This window comes from Populus alba, chromosome 4, assembly GCF_005239225.2.
Source record: "Populus alba chromosome 4, ASM523922v2, whole genome shotgun sequence".
Classification (NCBI taxonomy): Eukaryota; Viridiplantae; Streptophyta; class Magnoliopsida; order Malpighiales; family Salicaceae; genus Populus; species Populus alba.
This window is the reverse complement of record NC_133287.1, coordinates 8,832,405-8,844,618: the sequence shown is the minus strand read 5'-3', so window position 1 is coordinate 8,844,618 and position 12,214 is coordinate 8,832,405. Positions and strand designations below refer to the sequence as shown.

Here is a 12,214-nt window from a genome sequence, read left to right as displayed (position 1 = left end):
TCTGGCAAGGATCAAAAGAGTTATGAAATCTGACGGAGATGTTAAGTTTTGCATGTCCTTTATGTCATTTTTTATGACTTACAATGTTTTTTTGTAAGAAAATCAATGTTTGGCATAATTAAGTTCTATTTTATTTTTTCATGGCTAAATTCTTATTTCAACCCAAGGCATGGTGATAAATGTGATCAGCTAAAAGGGTGTTTTTAAGAAAAGAGAAAATGTAATTTTGTGGATAAATATTTGAGAATTAAACAATATTTGAGAATCACCCACAGAAAAATATTGTAAACAATATTATTAAGAAAAGAGAAAATGTAATTTCAACCCAAGGCATGGTGATAAATAGACTCCAAAATTTATGTAGAATTAATCAACTAAAAAAACCTACTATTCTTCTTAAAAAAGAAAAAAAAATATTTGAGAAATTAAAACAATAAGAAGGTCAATTTTGTAGATATCTAGTATGAAAAAAAATAATATTAATGATAAAAAAAGAGGATTCAAACCACATTTTTTAAAATTCTTAAAATGGACCTTTTCGTATAAAACTATTACTAATAATCATCATGTTTCATTATGTAAAGGATCTACATTATGAGATCCCCACTTTTCAACAATAACAAAATAAAGAGGTTGAAATGTAAATAATAACTTAATAACAAAACAGAAGGTTACGAAAAACTTTCAAAATTTCTAAAAGGAATTTACATTATAAAGTTTTTATCATATCATATTTACAGGTGTTTGATGGTTAAGTTTAGCACAATTAAAAAACACATCTAATGATATGTTCAACAAAAATCACAATAAATAAAATTTATATAAAACAATTTTGTACGGGCAGGTTTTTCTTTTCTTTGGAACGATACTAGAAGACTGTTTTTATAGAATAGTTAAATCATTAATATCAATAATTAATATTTTATTATATTATATAAATGTGTGTGTGTGCGTGTGTGATCTTCACTGTCCTGCTCATGTTTTTGATATGATATTACTAGATGATAAGCGCAGAAACTCCTCTCTCATTCTCGAAAGCTCGTGAGCTCTTCATTCTCGAGCTCACTCAGCGCGCATGGCTGCAAACCACTGATTGCAAGCGTCGAGCATTGCAACGATGAGACATTTCCAGGGCCATAAGGCAAGAAAACATGCTGGATTTCTTGAATCGTGTGGTTCCTTATGATCACGAGCAGGTGCTTTCTTTTTCCCTTGCTCATGCCTGGAAAATGCAGAAATAAAGGTTTGGTAGGGGTAGGGCACAAAAAAAAGTGATGGAACCAGGTGAAGATAGTTGAGAAGGGCTGGAAAGGGAGATTGTGAGCTAGTGGAAGTTGTGGACATGAGGTTTCCGGGAAGAAAATTGATCTGTCTTGATTTCTTTTTAAGATTTTGATCGTGTTTTGTTCCTAGTATCTCTCAAGCCAATGATATTCAACAGTTCATCCCTTTCCCTTCTATCTCCACTCTCTCTTCATTTTTTTTTTCTGGCTTAATGTTCAATGGAGTTGACAAGAGTTTAAGCTTCATTTCATTTGTTTATATTTCACCTCTTTCCTTTCCTTTCCATGATCTCCTCCTCTCGCCATTCTTTATTTGTTTCTTTCCCTTGTTCATCTTCAATGCTGCAATGGCGTTTACTATTTATCACTGCTTTTATTTGATGCAGTTATCATTGCCACTACTCTAATGATCTTACCAATGGGTCTCTGGTTCATCCAACAATGAATCCAATTTATATAGCTCCATAATTATTCACCTATGCATGAATGTGCCAATGAGCTAAAAAGGATACACTGGCTAGCAGAAAAAAAACAGATGCAGCGAAGTTAAAGCTTGCTTCCGAATCCATGGAGCTCTAGCTCTGTTGTGCTTATTAATAAAGCATCCCTTTTAACCGAGGAAGACACACTTCTTTCATTATCAGCTTTTGCCAATCACTTACAAGTTAAACAGCAGTGTGCAATGGAATCCGGTAGGGAATGATCTCTGCTTTTACAATCATCCCATCATTAATGGATAGCTAACCTTCAACTATAGTTTACATGTTGCGTCAATGGATATCGAAAAAATCATCTCAAACAAAACCTGCAAGTCTCCTATATGCTTTATTAGATGGGGGAAAAAATAAGCATGCATCAAAATCAAACCTACATTGTGTCTGCAAAGTAATCATCCCTGCTTCATCTCTTTAACCAGTCCAGAACTCCATGGGGAGAAGAAAAGAGTACATCTATACTGAAAAAGACTGACAGCGAGACAGTAAATATGCAACAAGAAATACCACCATCCAATTATAGATCTGCAAAAAAACTACTTGCAGCGCCATTAGCACTCTCATTTTTTCTCTTGGCTCCTGAAAAATTTAGGAAAATTAAAAGCAAATGCATCAGATTCTGCAGGCACCGTACTTTTAAGGTTGCTGCATAGCATACTTTAATCAACAGATTCACCGATGGCAGGTTAAAAGTTGACAGAAAAATAAAGGCAGAAGCAAAGTTGGGGTTTGAGGCAGTTGAAAGTAATATGGATAACTATGCAATATCAAAATAGATTTGAGAGGTCAAATGTCATCTCTTTAATTTTCAAGTGCCCATGATTTATGCAACTTTCGCATTTGAATTCAGTATTTAAATGGAGTAGGTGGCGTCTATTTCACAGGCAAACCCTAACTAGAGGATAATCAAGTAAAACAGATGCATTGTTCCTTGTGCTCTCACATAAGCAATTATATTAGGTTCAGTACATTTTTAAATTTGTGAAGGACAGATCAACAGCAGTCAGGACACTATCCTAACTATCAAAGTTTGCTCAACCTAGCAAAAATAATGGCTTGAATATCAGCTATTCATGTGCAAACTTCAGAAAAAAGAAGATGGTTATTCATATTTCTGCAATTAAATCCAGGGTACCTTTTCTAGACTTTGGAGGTTTAGTATCCACATCCATCTCATCACTATCGCTGTCTGATACAGCAGCTTGATCATTTTGAGCATTTACAGTATTTTGCAATAGATCATCCAAATCCCACATCTGAATGACACAAGGACTGGAGTCAGGACATCACAATAAAGGTTCCACAGAAGGTGTTAAATGCAGAAATTTTGTGAATAGGAGTACAAACATTCATGTCTGCATGCATATGTTTAGAGACATGTTTGTCTATATTTGTAGGTAGATAGATATATATATATATAGAGAGAGAGAGAGAGAGATCCACCTTCAACACTTGATCATGTGATATACTGCCAAGAAACTTTCTGTCATGAGAAAAGGCTGCAGATTCCAAACAAAATTACACCCTCAGCAAGCTTGTTTTGGCAATCTAAAAACAAGTCCAGCTTTTTAGACAATCAACAGTGGAAAATGGGATGAGATGGTACTAGTGACTCTTAAATAAACCTCAAACTTTGATGCGACTATATACACATGAGCAAGTTTGTATTATGTGAGTCAGACCCATGACAACCTAATCAACCCAAGGGTTGTAAATCGGCAAATCCATTTATTGGGCTCTTTTTAAATTAGAAAATCATTTATTGGCACCACATATCAATCAGCCCTGCACTTTTACTCTGTACTCTTATGCAGTACCTTTTCACTTCATCTTGTGGGGTACTTTTTTATTTATTCTTCTCTTAAGTCATGAAACAAATCACAGCAATTCTACCTATGAAACAAACAGTTGCCTGCGTAATCAACAATCACTTCTTTTCTCTCTTCATTCTTAGGCAAACTCTCTCAGCAGCACTGATGGGTTTAAGAGAGCAAAACCTTTCAATTATTTTGCCACTTTACAAAATCTGGGAGTCAGGTGGAGGATTTTGGAAACAAAATTCTTGTTGGATTATATGACTCATGAAAGATAAGTATTAGGATTGTTGATTTCACACTTGAAGCAATTTGTTTTCATGAGTATAATATCCAACAGCATATAATATCAAAAACAAAAAACGAAAAACTTTCATTGGTATGAGAGGCAAAGAGAGGAATTGATAAAAAGTAGAACTCCATAAGATTAACTGGCAGTTTGCTGTTGTATGGCATCAATGCATGTTTTCCTTTAATTTAAAAATAGTGGATCCCATGTGTAGTGATTTATCCCATTAAAACACTTGAAATAACCATGTTGGCCACAAGTCAGCCTCACCTAAGAAAAACTCTACAGTAACACAGAGACCAGTTCACAATTGTACAATGATGGAGGTGCAGAAATAGCACCATGCTGAAAAGTCTCCATGGCATGTCAATCCAATCACAACTTCCATCAATTACAATAAATATAGTTAATATAAAGCTTCTATTGAGGAAGAGATATATACAGTACCAAGATGCTCAATAGGATACTCTGAATGTTCAGCAAGCGGCTGGATGATTCTATTAGGTAATATGCCTAGCAGACTGAAAAAAAGAGTGATGATCGTTATTCAAAATTTGGATGAAAACAATCCCTTCCTATCTTGTACAACTCACCTTATAAGTCCATTCTCAGATCCAGTAATGACCCTGTCTTCATCAAGCTAAAAGAAAAGATTTAAATGTTCAAAGCAAAATCCTAGATAGTAAAAAATCCAACCAAATAAATAAATCAATCAATCACACCTTCAACAAAGCATCAATGGAGTTTGGGGAAAGACCAGTAAAGCGATCACTGAAAATCAAAACAAATATTCAGGACACTCCACCAAGCAATAAATCAATATTGTGTAGAGAGAATTCAATTGAAAATCTCCATTCATGAACAGAGACTTGCACACTGTCCCAAGGCTTTCTAGTATTTGTACTTTTCAAAAAGGATACCTGCAATCCTTGAAAAAGCCCCATGAATACAGTAGCAGTGTTCCATTTTGCGAACCACATATAACTTTCCGACCATTCTGAAACAAAATGGTACAAAATAGAACAGGAATTTAGCACAAATAAATTATGAGAAACAGCTTTCAAGTATTTCCTTTTGCAGCAATTTTACAGCAAAGTAACATATGAAAAAATGCACAGACAGACATTTGAAACTCATTTATTTTCTACAGTCCTGAAAGTCCATTATGCAGCTAAAAGGTAAGATCTGTGGTGGCAAAATAACAACGCCATCTACTTGAGATTTATTTCTCAGAATCCCCATCTACTTAGGATTTATTTCTCAGAATTCCCAGCTCCAAGAGTCGAGTGCTCTATTGGAATATGGGAGTTTTAGGCAGTCTATCCCCACAAATCCCATGTCATAAATATACATTAGCCAAAACAATTTGCTAATAAGCTCACAAAAGGATAAATATATGCTTCTCACAGCCACAGAAGCTATTTGAATATCATGTAAATGTTTACCTTCATAATAACAACAGACAATAGCTCTTCTTCAGAAAATTCAGATTGAGATTGGATCTGATATAAAGGTAGAACAAATTAATCAAAATGCACAGCTCTGCAGTATTTTGCAAAGGTACTATTTTTTCCTGAAAGAACAACTTACTTTATTACTGCGAAGGTTGCAAACAGAAAGGGTCCCATCTCCACTAAACAATACATAAGACAGAAAATCATAAGAGTTTTGCCTGAAGTATCAGCAAACAAAATGCAAACAAGTTTTTCCTGAAGTATCAGTAAACAATGTGAAAATGAAAATTACAAAATCCCGTGAGATGCTCACTTGTGTCATAAGAAATTATATTTACGCTCCGTTTGTTTGCTGGAAAGTAGTTTTCTTTTGGAAAGTGAATTCCGGGAAAGTGAATTCCAAGAAAGTATTTTCTGATGTTTGGTAGTGTAATGAAAAATGAGTTGGAAAACATTTTCCAGTGTTTGGTTATGTCATGGAAAATGAGCTGGAAAATAACTTATTAATATTTTATTTTTCTCAAGTTTATTAAAATAATGAGGAACAAATCTTACAAATTAAAAAGTTGAATGAGAATAAAATTGAAAAAAAAATATATAATTTCATAAATTATCTCAAACAAAATAAATAATAATCAAAATAATAGAGATCAAATCTAAATTTTTTTTAAAAAAATGAAAGATGAAGAAATTAAAATAATAATAATCAATATTTCATAAATTATTTCAAATAAAATAAGTAACAATCAAAAGAATGAGGACTAAATTTGATAGATAAAAAATTTTAATAAAAATATGATAAGGAAAAAGCAAATAACAATTATAAAAATAAGACCAAAGTTAATATAAAAATAAAATTTTAAGAGATGAAATTGAAAAATAAATATTCAAAACAAAATATTTATAGCAATCAAAAGTTTGAGGATCAAATTTGATATAATCAGCAAATAATGACATTTCTAAATTTTTCACAACTTCCGGAAATTGTTTTCCCCCTAAATTTTTCAGGAAAACACTTTCCTGAAAACCAAGCCAAATTTTTCTTTTACTGGAAAGTGTTTTCCATTGACCAACTTTCCTACTGGCAAACAAACACAAGAAAGTTTGGAAAGTGATTTCCCGAACACCATTTTCCGGAAAACAAACACAACTAAAGGGAAAACACTTTCCTGAAAACCAAGTCAAATTTTTCTTTGATTGAAATTGACTGGAAAGTGTTTTCCGTTGACCGGAAAGTGTTTTTCATTGACCAACTTTCCTAATCACAAACAAACACAGGAAAGTTTGGAAAATAGTTTCCTAAAAACTACTTTCCGTTAAACAAACATGGCTTGGATGAATCAACCAATCTTTTAGAGAAAGAACTAGAAAGAAGTAAAGAGGAACCTGACAACAACAAATCACAATTTCTTTAGCTAACAACCCCCTAGTCAACATAGTATAAATGAAATGAATCATAAAGCTCCTACAAGTTCCATATGTTTTCATAAAAGCTTTGTAATCCCCTCAACCTCTTAAAGCAAAATAACAATAGTGGAGATGTAATTACAGAAGGGATAAAACAAGTTATAACAGTCTTAAATACCTTGTTGACAACAGTTTCATGGAATCAGATGCAAAGGTCATATCTGAAACATAGTCTTCATGGGCATTAAAAGAATTGCAGCAAGAGCGTTGCCTGGTATCCCATACCTACAATGAAGAACAAATGACTGAAAGAATCAAAATGAAGGATTTGCAATGTAAGATGTAAAGAATTCAATGAAGAGTAAGATTAGGGGAATCACAGAATGTGATGATGAGCAAAAGATTATGAAAAAAATCTGGTCCTATCCAAGCTCAGGACATTCTCATCCAACAAATACTAGAAGGTTCATTGTCGCAATACAATGCATTTTGACAAAATAATTAGTTTAGAAAATAGGATAAATAGGAAACAGGAAACAGCAAATTGCAAGAGGCATGTATTGTGAGGGCATAATCCAGATAACTACAGAGGCTACAATAGAAAAGACTAAGATGCAAGAGGAAATAAAAGCTTTGTCCATTCTAAATCATCATAACCTTTAAAAATAGACATAGAAAGACATGAAACATAGTCACCTTAATACATCCTTGATCATCCCCAGTTGCAATGGTTGACTCTGTGAGGTTTATCAAACTAAAGATCGCATCCCTGTGAAAGAAAAAGGTTGCCCTATGAGAATTACGAGCTAAAAAAGAAACTTTTGTGAGAGATGGGGCAAGATCCATTTCATCAACCTTTAAAAGAGGTGAAAAAAGAAAATTAGTAACCTACTCATGAGCATTTTCAAGACGAGCGATTGGTGACCCAGTTTCTAAATCAGTTGCCAGAATGGAGCGATCACTAGAACCCGTGATAATTGCTGAACTCAAATGCACATAAGTTAGTACTGTTAAAAGTGAAAAAAGGAATAGCAGCAACTGGTACAGTTTGAATTTTGAAAGGCTAACAAATGAATACTGGAAAATCATAAAGTGAAAATCAAAATACAGCACCTTGTCCATCATTGATGAATCTAGCAGCTCTACAAGACTCACTATGAGCATGAATTTCCAACAATCTGATAAGAGTTTGAATTACATATGTTGATTAAAATGCAAGGTCACAAAACAATTAAAAAAGGGAAGATGATTTTTTCCTTTGCATTATAGTACCTTTGTCGCACGGAATCAGCATTGAAACGGTATCTATAACAAGAAAGTTCAAACGATCAAACACTAAACCAAACATAAACTGAAAGCAATTTCTAGAATGATAAAAAGTGGACAAAACCAGAGCAAAAGAAGAGTTTACTAACAGGTGAAGGTCGCCAGAGATCAGACCTGCAGTCACTAGATTATCTGAAGGATGGAAATCCATGGTAAACGGAACTTTTCCCAAGTCTATCTCCATTTCCCCTCTCTTTGTTCCTATATTCTTTTATATATACTCAATGCCAATAGATAAAACCCTCCGAACACTGCAACAACAAGCACAGTTATTCAGCACAATCCCTCCACAGTGTAACCCACACATTACACATATTTAACAAAGCAAAATGATCATTCATGATACTCAGAAATCGCCTTCCACTTTGTACTGCAAAAAATTAAACAAATAACAAGCAGTTGAACCAGATATACTTTTCTTTTATTTATTCCAAATTTACCGGGTTCGAGCTCAAAGCTTTTATCTTTTTATGCAAATTAACAAAATAACAAATGGGTTTTCTACTTTATTTGTCAAAATCAAATGGTCAAAAATCTACTTACACGCATAATAGACATATGAAGCTCATGCAATGGAATGTATTGCAATATGGGGCATACAAGAAATCCATGACCACAAACAATACTATGAAAATATCCAGTTTTTTTTCTTCTAGCAATAAAAAAGGTGCAAGAATTAAACCGGTCTATTAGGGCAGGAGCTTGATTTGGTGCGGCGGCGCACGGGTCGGGGGTCGGGGAAGAATTTGGTGAGAACTGGCAGGCAGAGAAAAGGAGTGGCGGGAGGGGGTTTGTTAGGGTTTATGAGAGGGAGGTCCGAGTGGAGGAGGTGGTGGGGTCTTTTTTTTTTTCGGTTTTATTTGGTCGTTGATGATTTTAAGCTAAGAAAAAAAGAGAGAAAATCATCATTACAGAGAGGGAGAGAGAGAATTTGATCTTGCTAAAAATCGTCAATTTTGCGTCAACGATTTTTTAAAAATGGTGTAGTTTAATAGAGTTTGTAACTTTCATCTATATATATATAGTGCAATAAGGTTTTTTAAATCAACGTAAATTTTAATTTTTGGAGCAATTTTATGGTATTTTTAATTGAATAATAGATTTAATTGACATGATATTTTGCAAGTGTTTTTAATTAAAAATAATTTTTTTAAGTTTAAGAATTAAAGATAATAACAGATACCCACACGTTACATTTTATATATTTATATTTTACTCGTTAATTTTTAAATAAAAAATAAATTTTTATATTATTTTCATTTAATTTTGAGTATTCATATGAATATATATTATCTAAATATTATTTATTATTTAACACAAAAAATTAGTAACATTTATATTTGAAATATGTGTGTGTATTAGGCTAGATTTAGGTCATGTTTAATAGCACATATACTATATCTATTATTTTATTGGATAAAATAACTATTTAAAACATACACATATACTTGAGTCAGTTTAGATTAATATCCATTTATATTGGATTAAGTTAATATTGTTGTTAAGAATCCATAATACAGCCAGCCTATAATCGAGGATGGTTAGAATTTGAATCAAATAATAACACATATTTTTCGAGCAAATAATACATTATCTATTTTATTAGAAAAATTAGACATATGATATATCATGAGTTTATTTTAAAAAAAAAAATATAAGGTAGAAAAAGGAAAGGATTAGGAACATGAGCTAGGTATTTTAGGCCCAAGTGTTTACTATGCTATTTTTATTTTATTTTTTTGCTATTTTTTTGGGTCAATATCACCTCTCTTTATATAAAATTTTTAATTTTTTAATTTATTTTACTATGAATAAAAATAATTAAATAATATTTAAAATACCATCCAATTTTTTCATAGTTTTCATATAATAATATTAAAAAATACTTTATGAATTATCATTCATGTAACTGATACGCAAAATTTATAAAAATATATTTTTATAAATATTAAATAAGAACAAAATATCTATTTTGTTATTTTTTATATAATTTTTTTTAGATTAATTGATCTTTTATTTTTCTTTTTATCTTTTATAAATTATCGAGTTATGAGTTTTTTTTATTAAACCTTGATTTTTAGATAATAATGATTTTTTATTTATAAAAAAATTATTCTCATATATATATATATATATATATATATATATATATATATATATATATAAAATGAGGACTTAAAGGTTTACTAGTATTCTACATAAAGGTTTCACTCACAATATTTGTTGAATGAGGACTTAATATTTTTGGTAAATATTAGATTGAAAATCTTCTCGATATTTATGATTTTGTTATTGAAAAATATTATATTAAAAATTTAATACTCTTAATTTTATTATCAATAGATATTAGATTGAAAATGAAACTTTAAAGTGAGGGTATATTTTGAAACGAAAAAGCAGAACGTTACTATCTATTAATATTTAAAATTATAGCTCACCATGAGTCTATTATCTCAAATACTATGAGTGAATTCATCATGATTTTTTTTTAAAAAAAAAGAATTTTTGAAATATTGGCTTTTAAAAGTATTTTAGTTTGGGTCAAACCTTAACCTTAATGAGTTTTATATACAAATTATAAAATCTAAAATGGATGCATGCAATAAGAAAAATACTTTTGATCTTTTCTTTTTTAAAATACAAACTTAAAAATACTAAAATAACATCAATAATTACCAAAAGCATGTGTAAATTTAAAAAGAATGCAAGAATGTTTTTTTTTATTATTATTGTTAGAGTGTTGGCCATGTGCAAAATATAACTATGATAATTATTATTTTATGTTTTGAATTATGAGAATCATGTAATTACCAATGAAATGAATGGAAATCAAACAAGGTTAATTATTAACCAAAGATATTATAAACACATACAAGTTCTAATTTCACATGCATAAAATCACAATAAGTAATGAATACAAACATATGCACAATGCTGAAATAAAGTCTAAGCATGTTATTCCACATAATCCTTATACATGAGAATGGGTATACATTATTAAAATATTTAGCCAACATCATTCCAACACAAAATCTATTCAATAAATATTGCGCAATCCCGAAATCTCCTCATAAAACATATCAATATCAATAATAAAGCAAAATAATTATTCAAGAGAGGTTTAGAGTTCAAAATAAACCTTTTAGGGGTGCCCAAGGAGGACCAAAAAGGGCTATAATAGTGGTAAAATTCTACTAGAAAGAAGAAAAACAATGGTGGCACATGGTTGAAATGTGTCTAAAAAAGTTGTCATGATTGGGGTGTCGTTGCAAATGTCACCGACATTTAACCGATGTGTGGATGGCTTTGCAGGATGCGTTAAGCCATCCTCTTTTATTTGGTGACGGTGTAGGTCACCTCCCGTAAATGGGAGAGATTTTGATGCTAGGAAGTTGCAACGGTTTTTTTTTTCTCTTTTTTGATTTTTTTAACTTTTAGATTTGATCACACCGAAGTTATTGGGGTATAAGACTTATATGTATGTGTAATGGTCTTCAAGAGAAGAAAAATGGTTGTGGTCTTGCCTTGTTTAGTGGTCGAAGGAGAGAGAAATTGAAGATAAAAGTTTTAAGGGTTATTGTTTCTCTCTTTGATTGACAATGATGCAAAGGTAGCTACTTTCAATTGATGAATCTTTAGATTGCTGCAAGAAGAGGAGAATAGTGGTAGTCTTATAAAAAAAAAAAAAAGAGTTTGGAGGTAAGAGAAATCAAGGGGGGGTTTCGGCCTTAAACAAAAAAGACAAGGTTAGGTTTTGTTTTGTGGGAGAAAGGTAAGAGAAGATATATAATGTTATTCTAGGGTTTATTTCTCCACATTTAAGCTTATATTCTCTCAAAGAATTTATGGTGACCAGGGTTTTGGTGGAAGAGATGATGGATAATATTTTTTTTAGTTAGGATTTTGGTGGAAAGCATGATGAATAATGTTTTTTGTATGGTAGTGCCCCTTCTGTTCTTAACAATTAACTCATTTATTTATACTCCATAAATTTTATCTTCTCTCCAAGTAACTGAATTTTGTTTTAGTTCTTTATTTTTCTTGTTTTGCACTTTAATCTCTAGTCCATTTTACTTGGTTTTTTGTTTTCTTATTTTTTTTGTATTTCTTTTTAAAAACAGCATTAACATTATTTTGATAAGAAAAG

The 12,214-nt window shown here is 31.4% G+C and overlaps 1 protein-coding gene across 3 annotated transcripts; it reads right to left on the bottom strand.

The window, feature by feature from the left end:
- Positions 1–2,077: 2,077 nt before the first annotated feature.
- LOC118056026 (WD repeat-containing protein 55) lies at positions 2,078–9,038 on the bottom strand. 3 transcript variants are annotated; one of them, XM_035068117.2, is made up of 16 exons: positions 8,750–9,034; positions 8,157–8,318; positions 8,014–8,046; positions 7,855–7,919; positions 7,634–7,721; positions 7,438–7,510; positions 6,920–7,026; positions 5,471–5,513; positions 5,326–5,382; positions 4,801–4,877; positions 4,603–4,651; positions 4,474–4,520; positions 4,328–4,401; positions 3,221–3,276; positions 2,913–3,033; positions 2,078–2,356 (listed from the first exon to the last, which is right to left on the bottom strand). In XM_035068117.2, exons 2-16 carry the CDS (start codon positions 8,249–8,251, stop codon positions 2,295–2,297), a joined length of 1,047 nt encoding a protein of 348 aa, XP_034924008.1. In that variant the 5' UTR covers positions 8,252–8,318; positions 8,750–9,034; the 3' UTR covers positions 2,078–2,294. The 3 variants fall into 3 exon arrangements, with proteins under 3 accessions (XP_034924008.1, XP_034924009.1, XP_073265043.1); XM_035068118.2 differs by having other exon boundaries at positions 8,611–8,752; XM_073408942.1 differs by lacking the exon at positions 2,078–2,356 and having other exon boundaries at positions 3,221–3,325; positions 8,750–9,038.
- Positions 9,039–12,214: the final 3,176 nt, after the last annotated feature.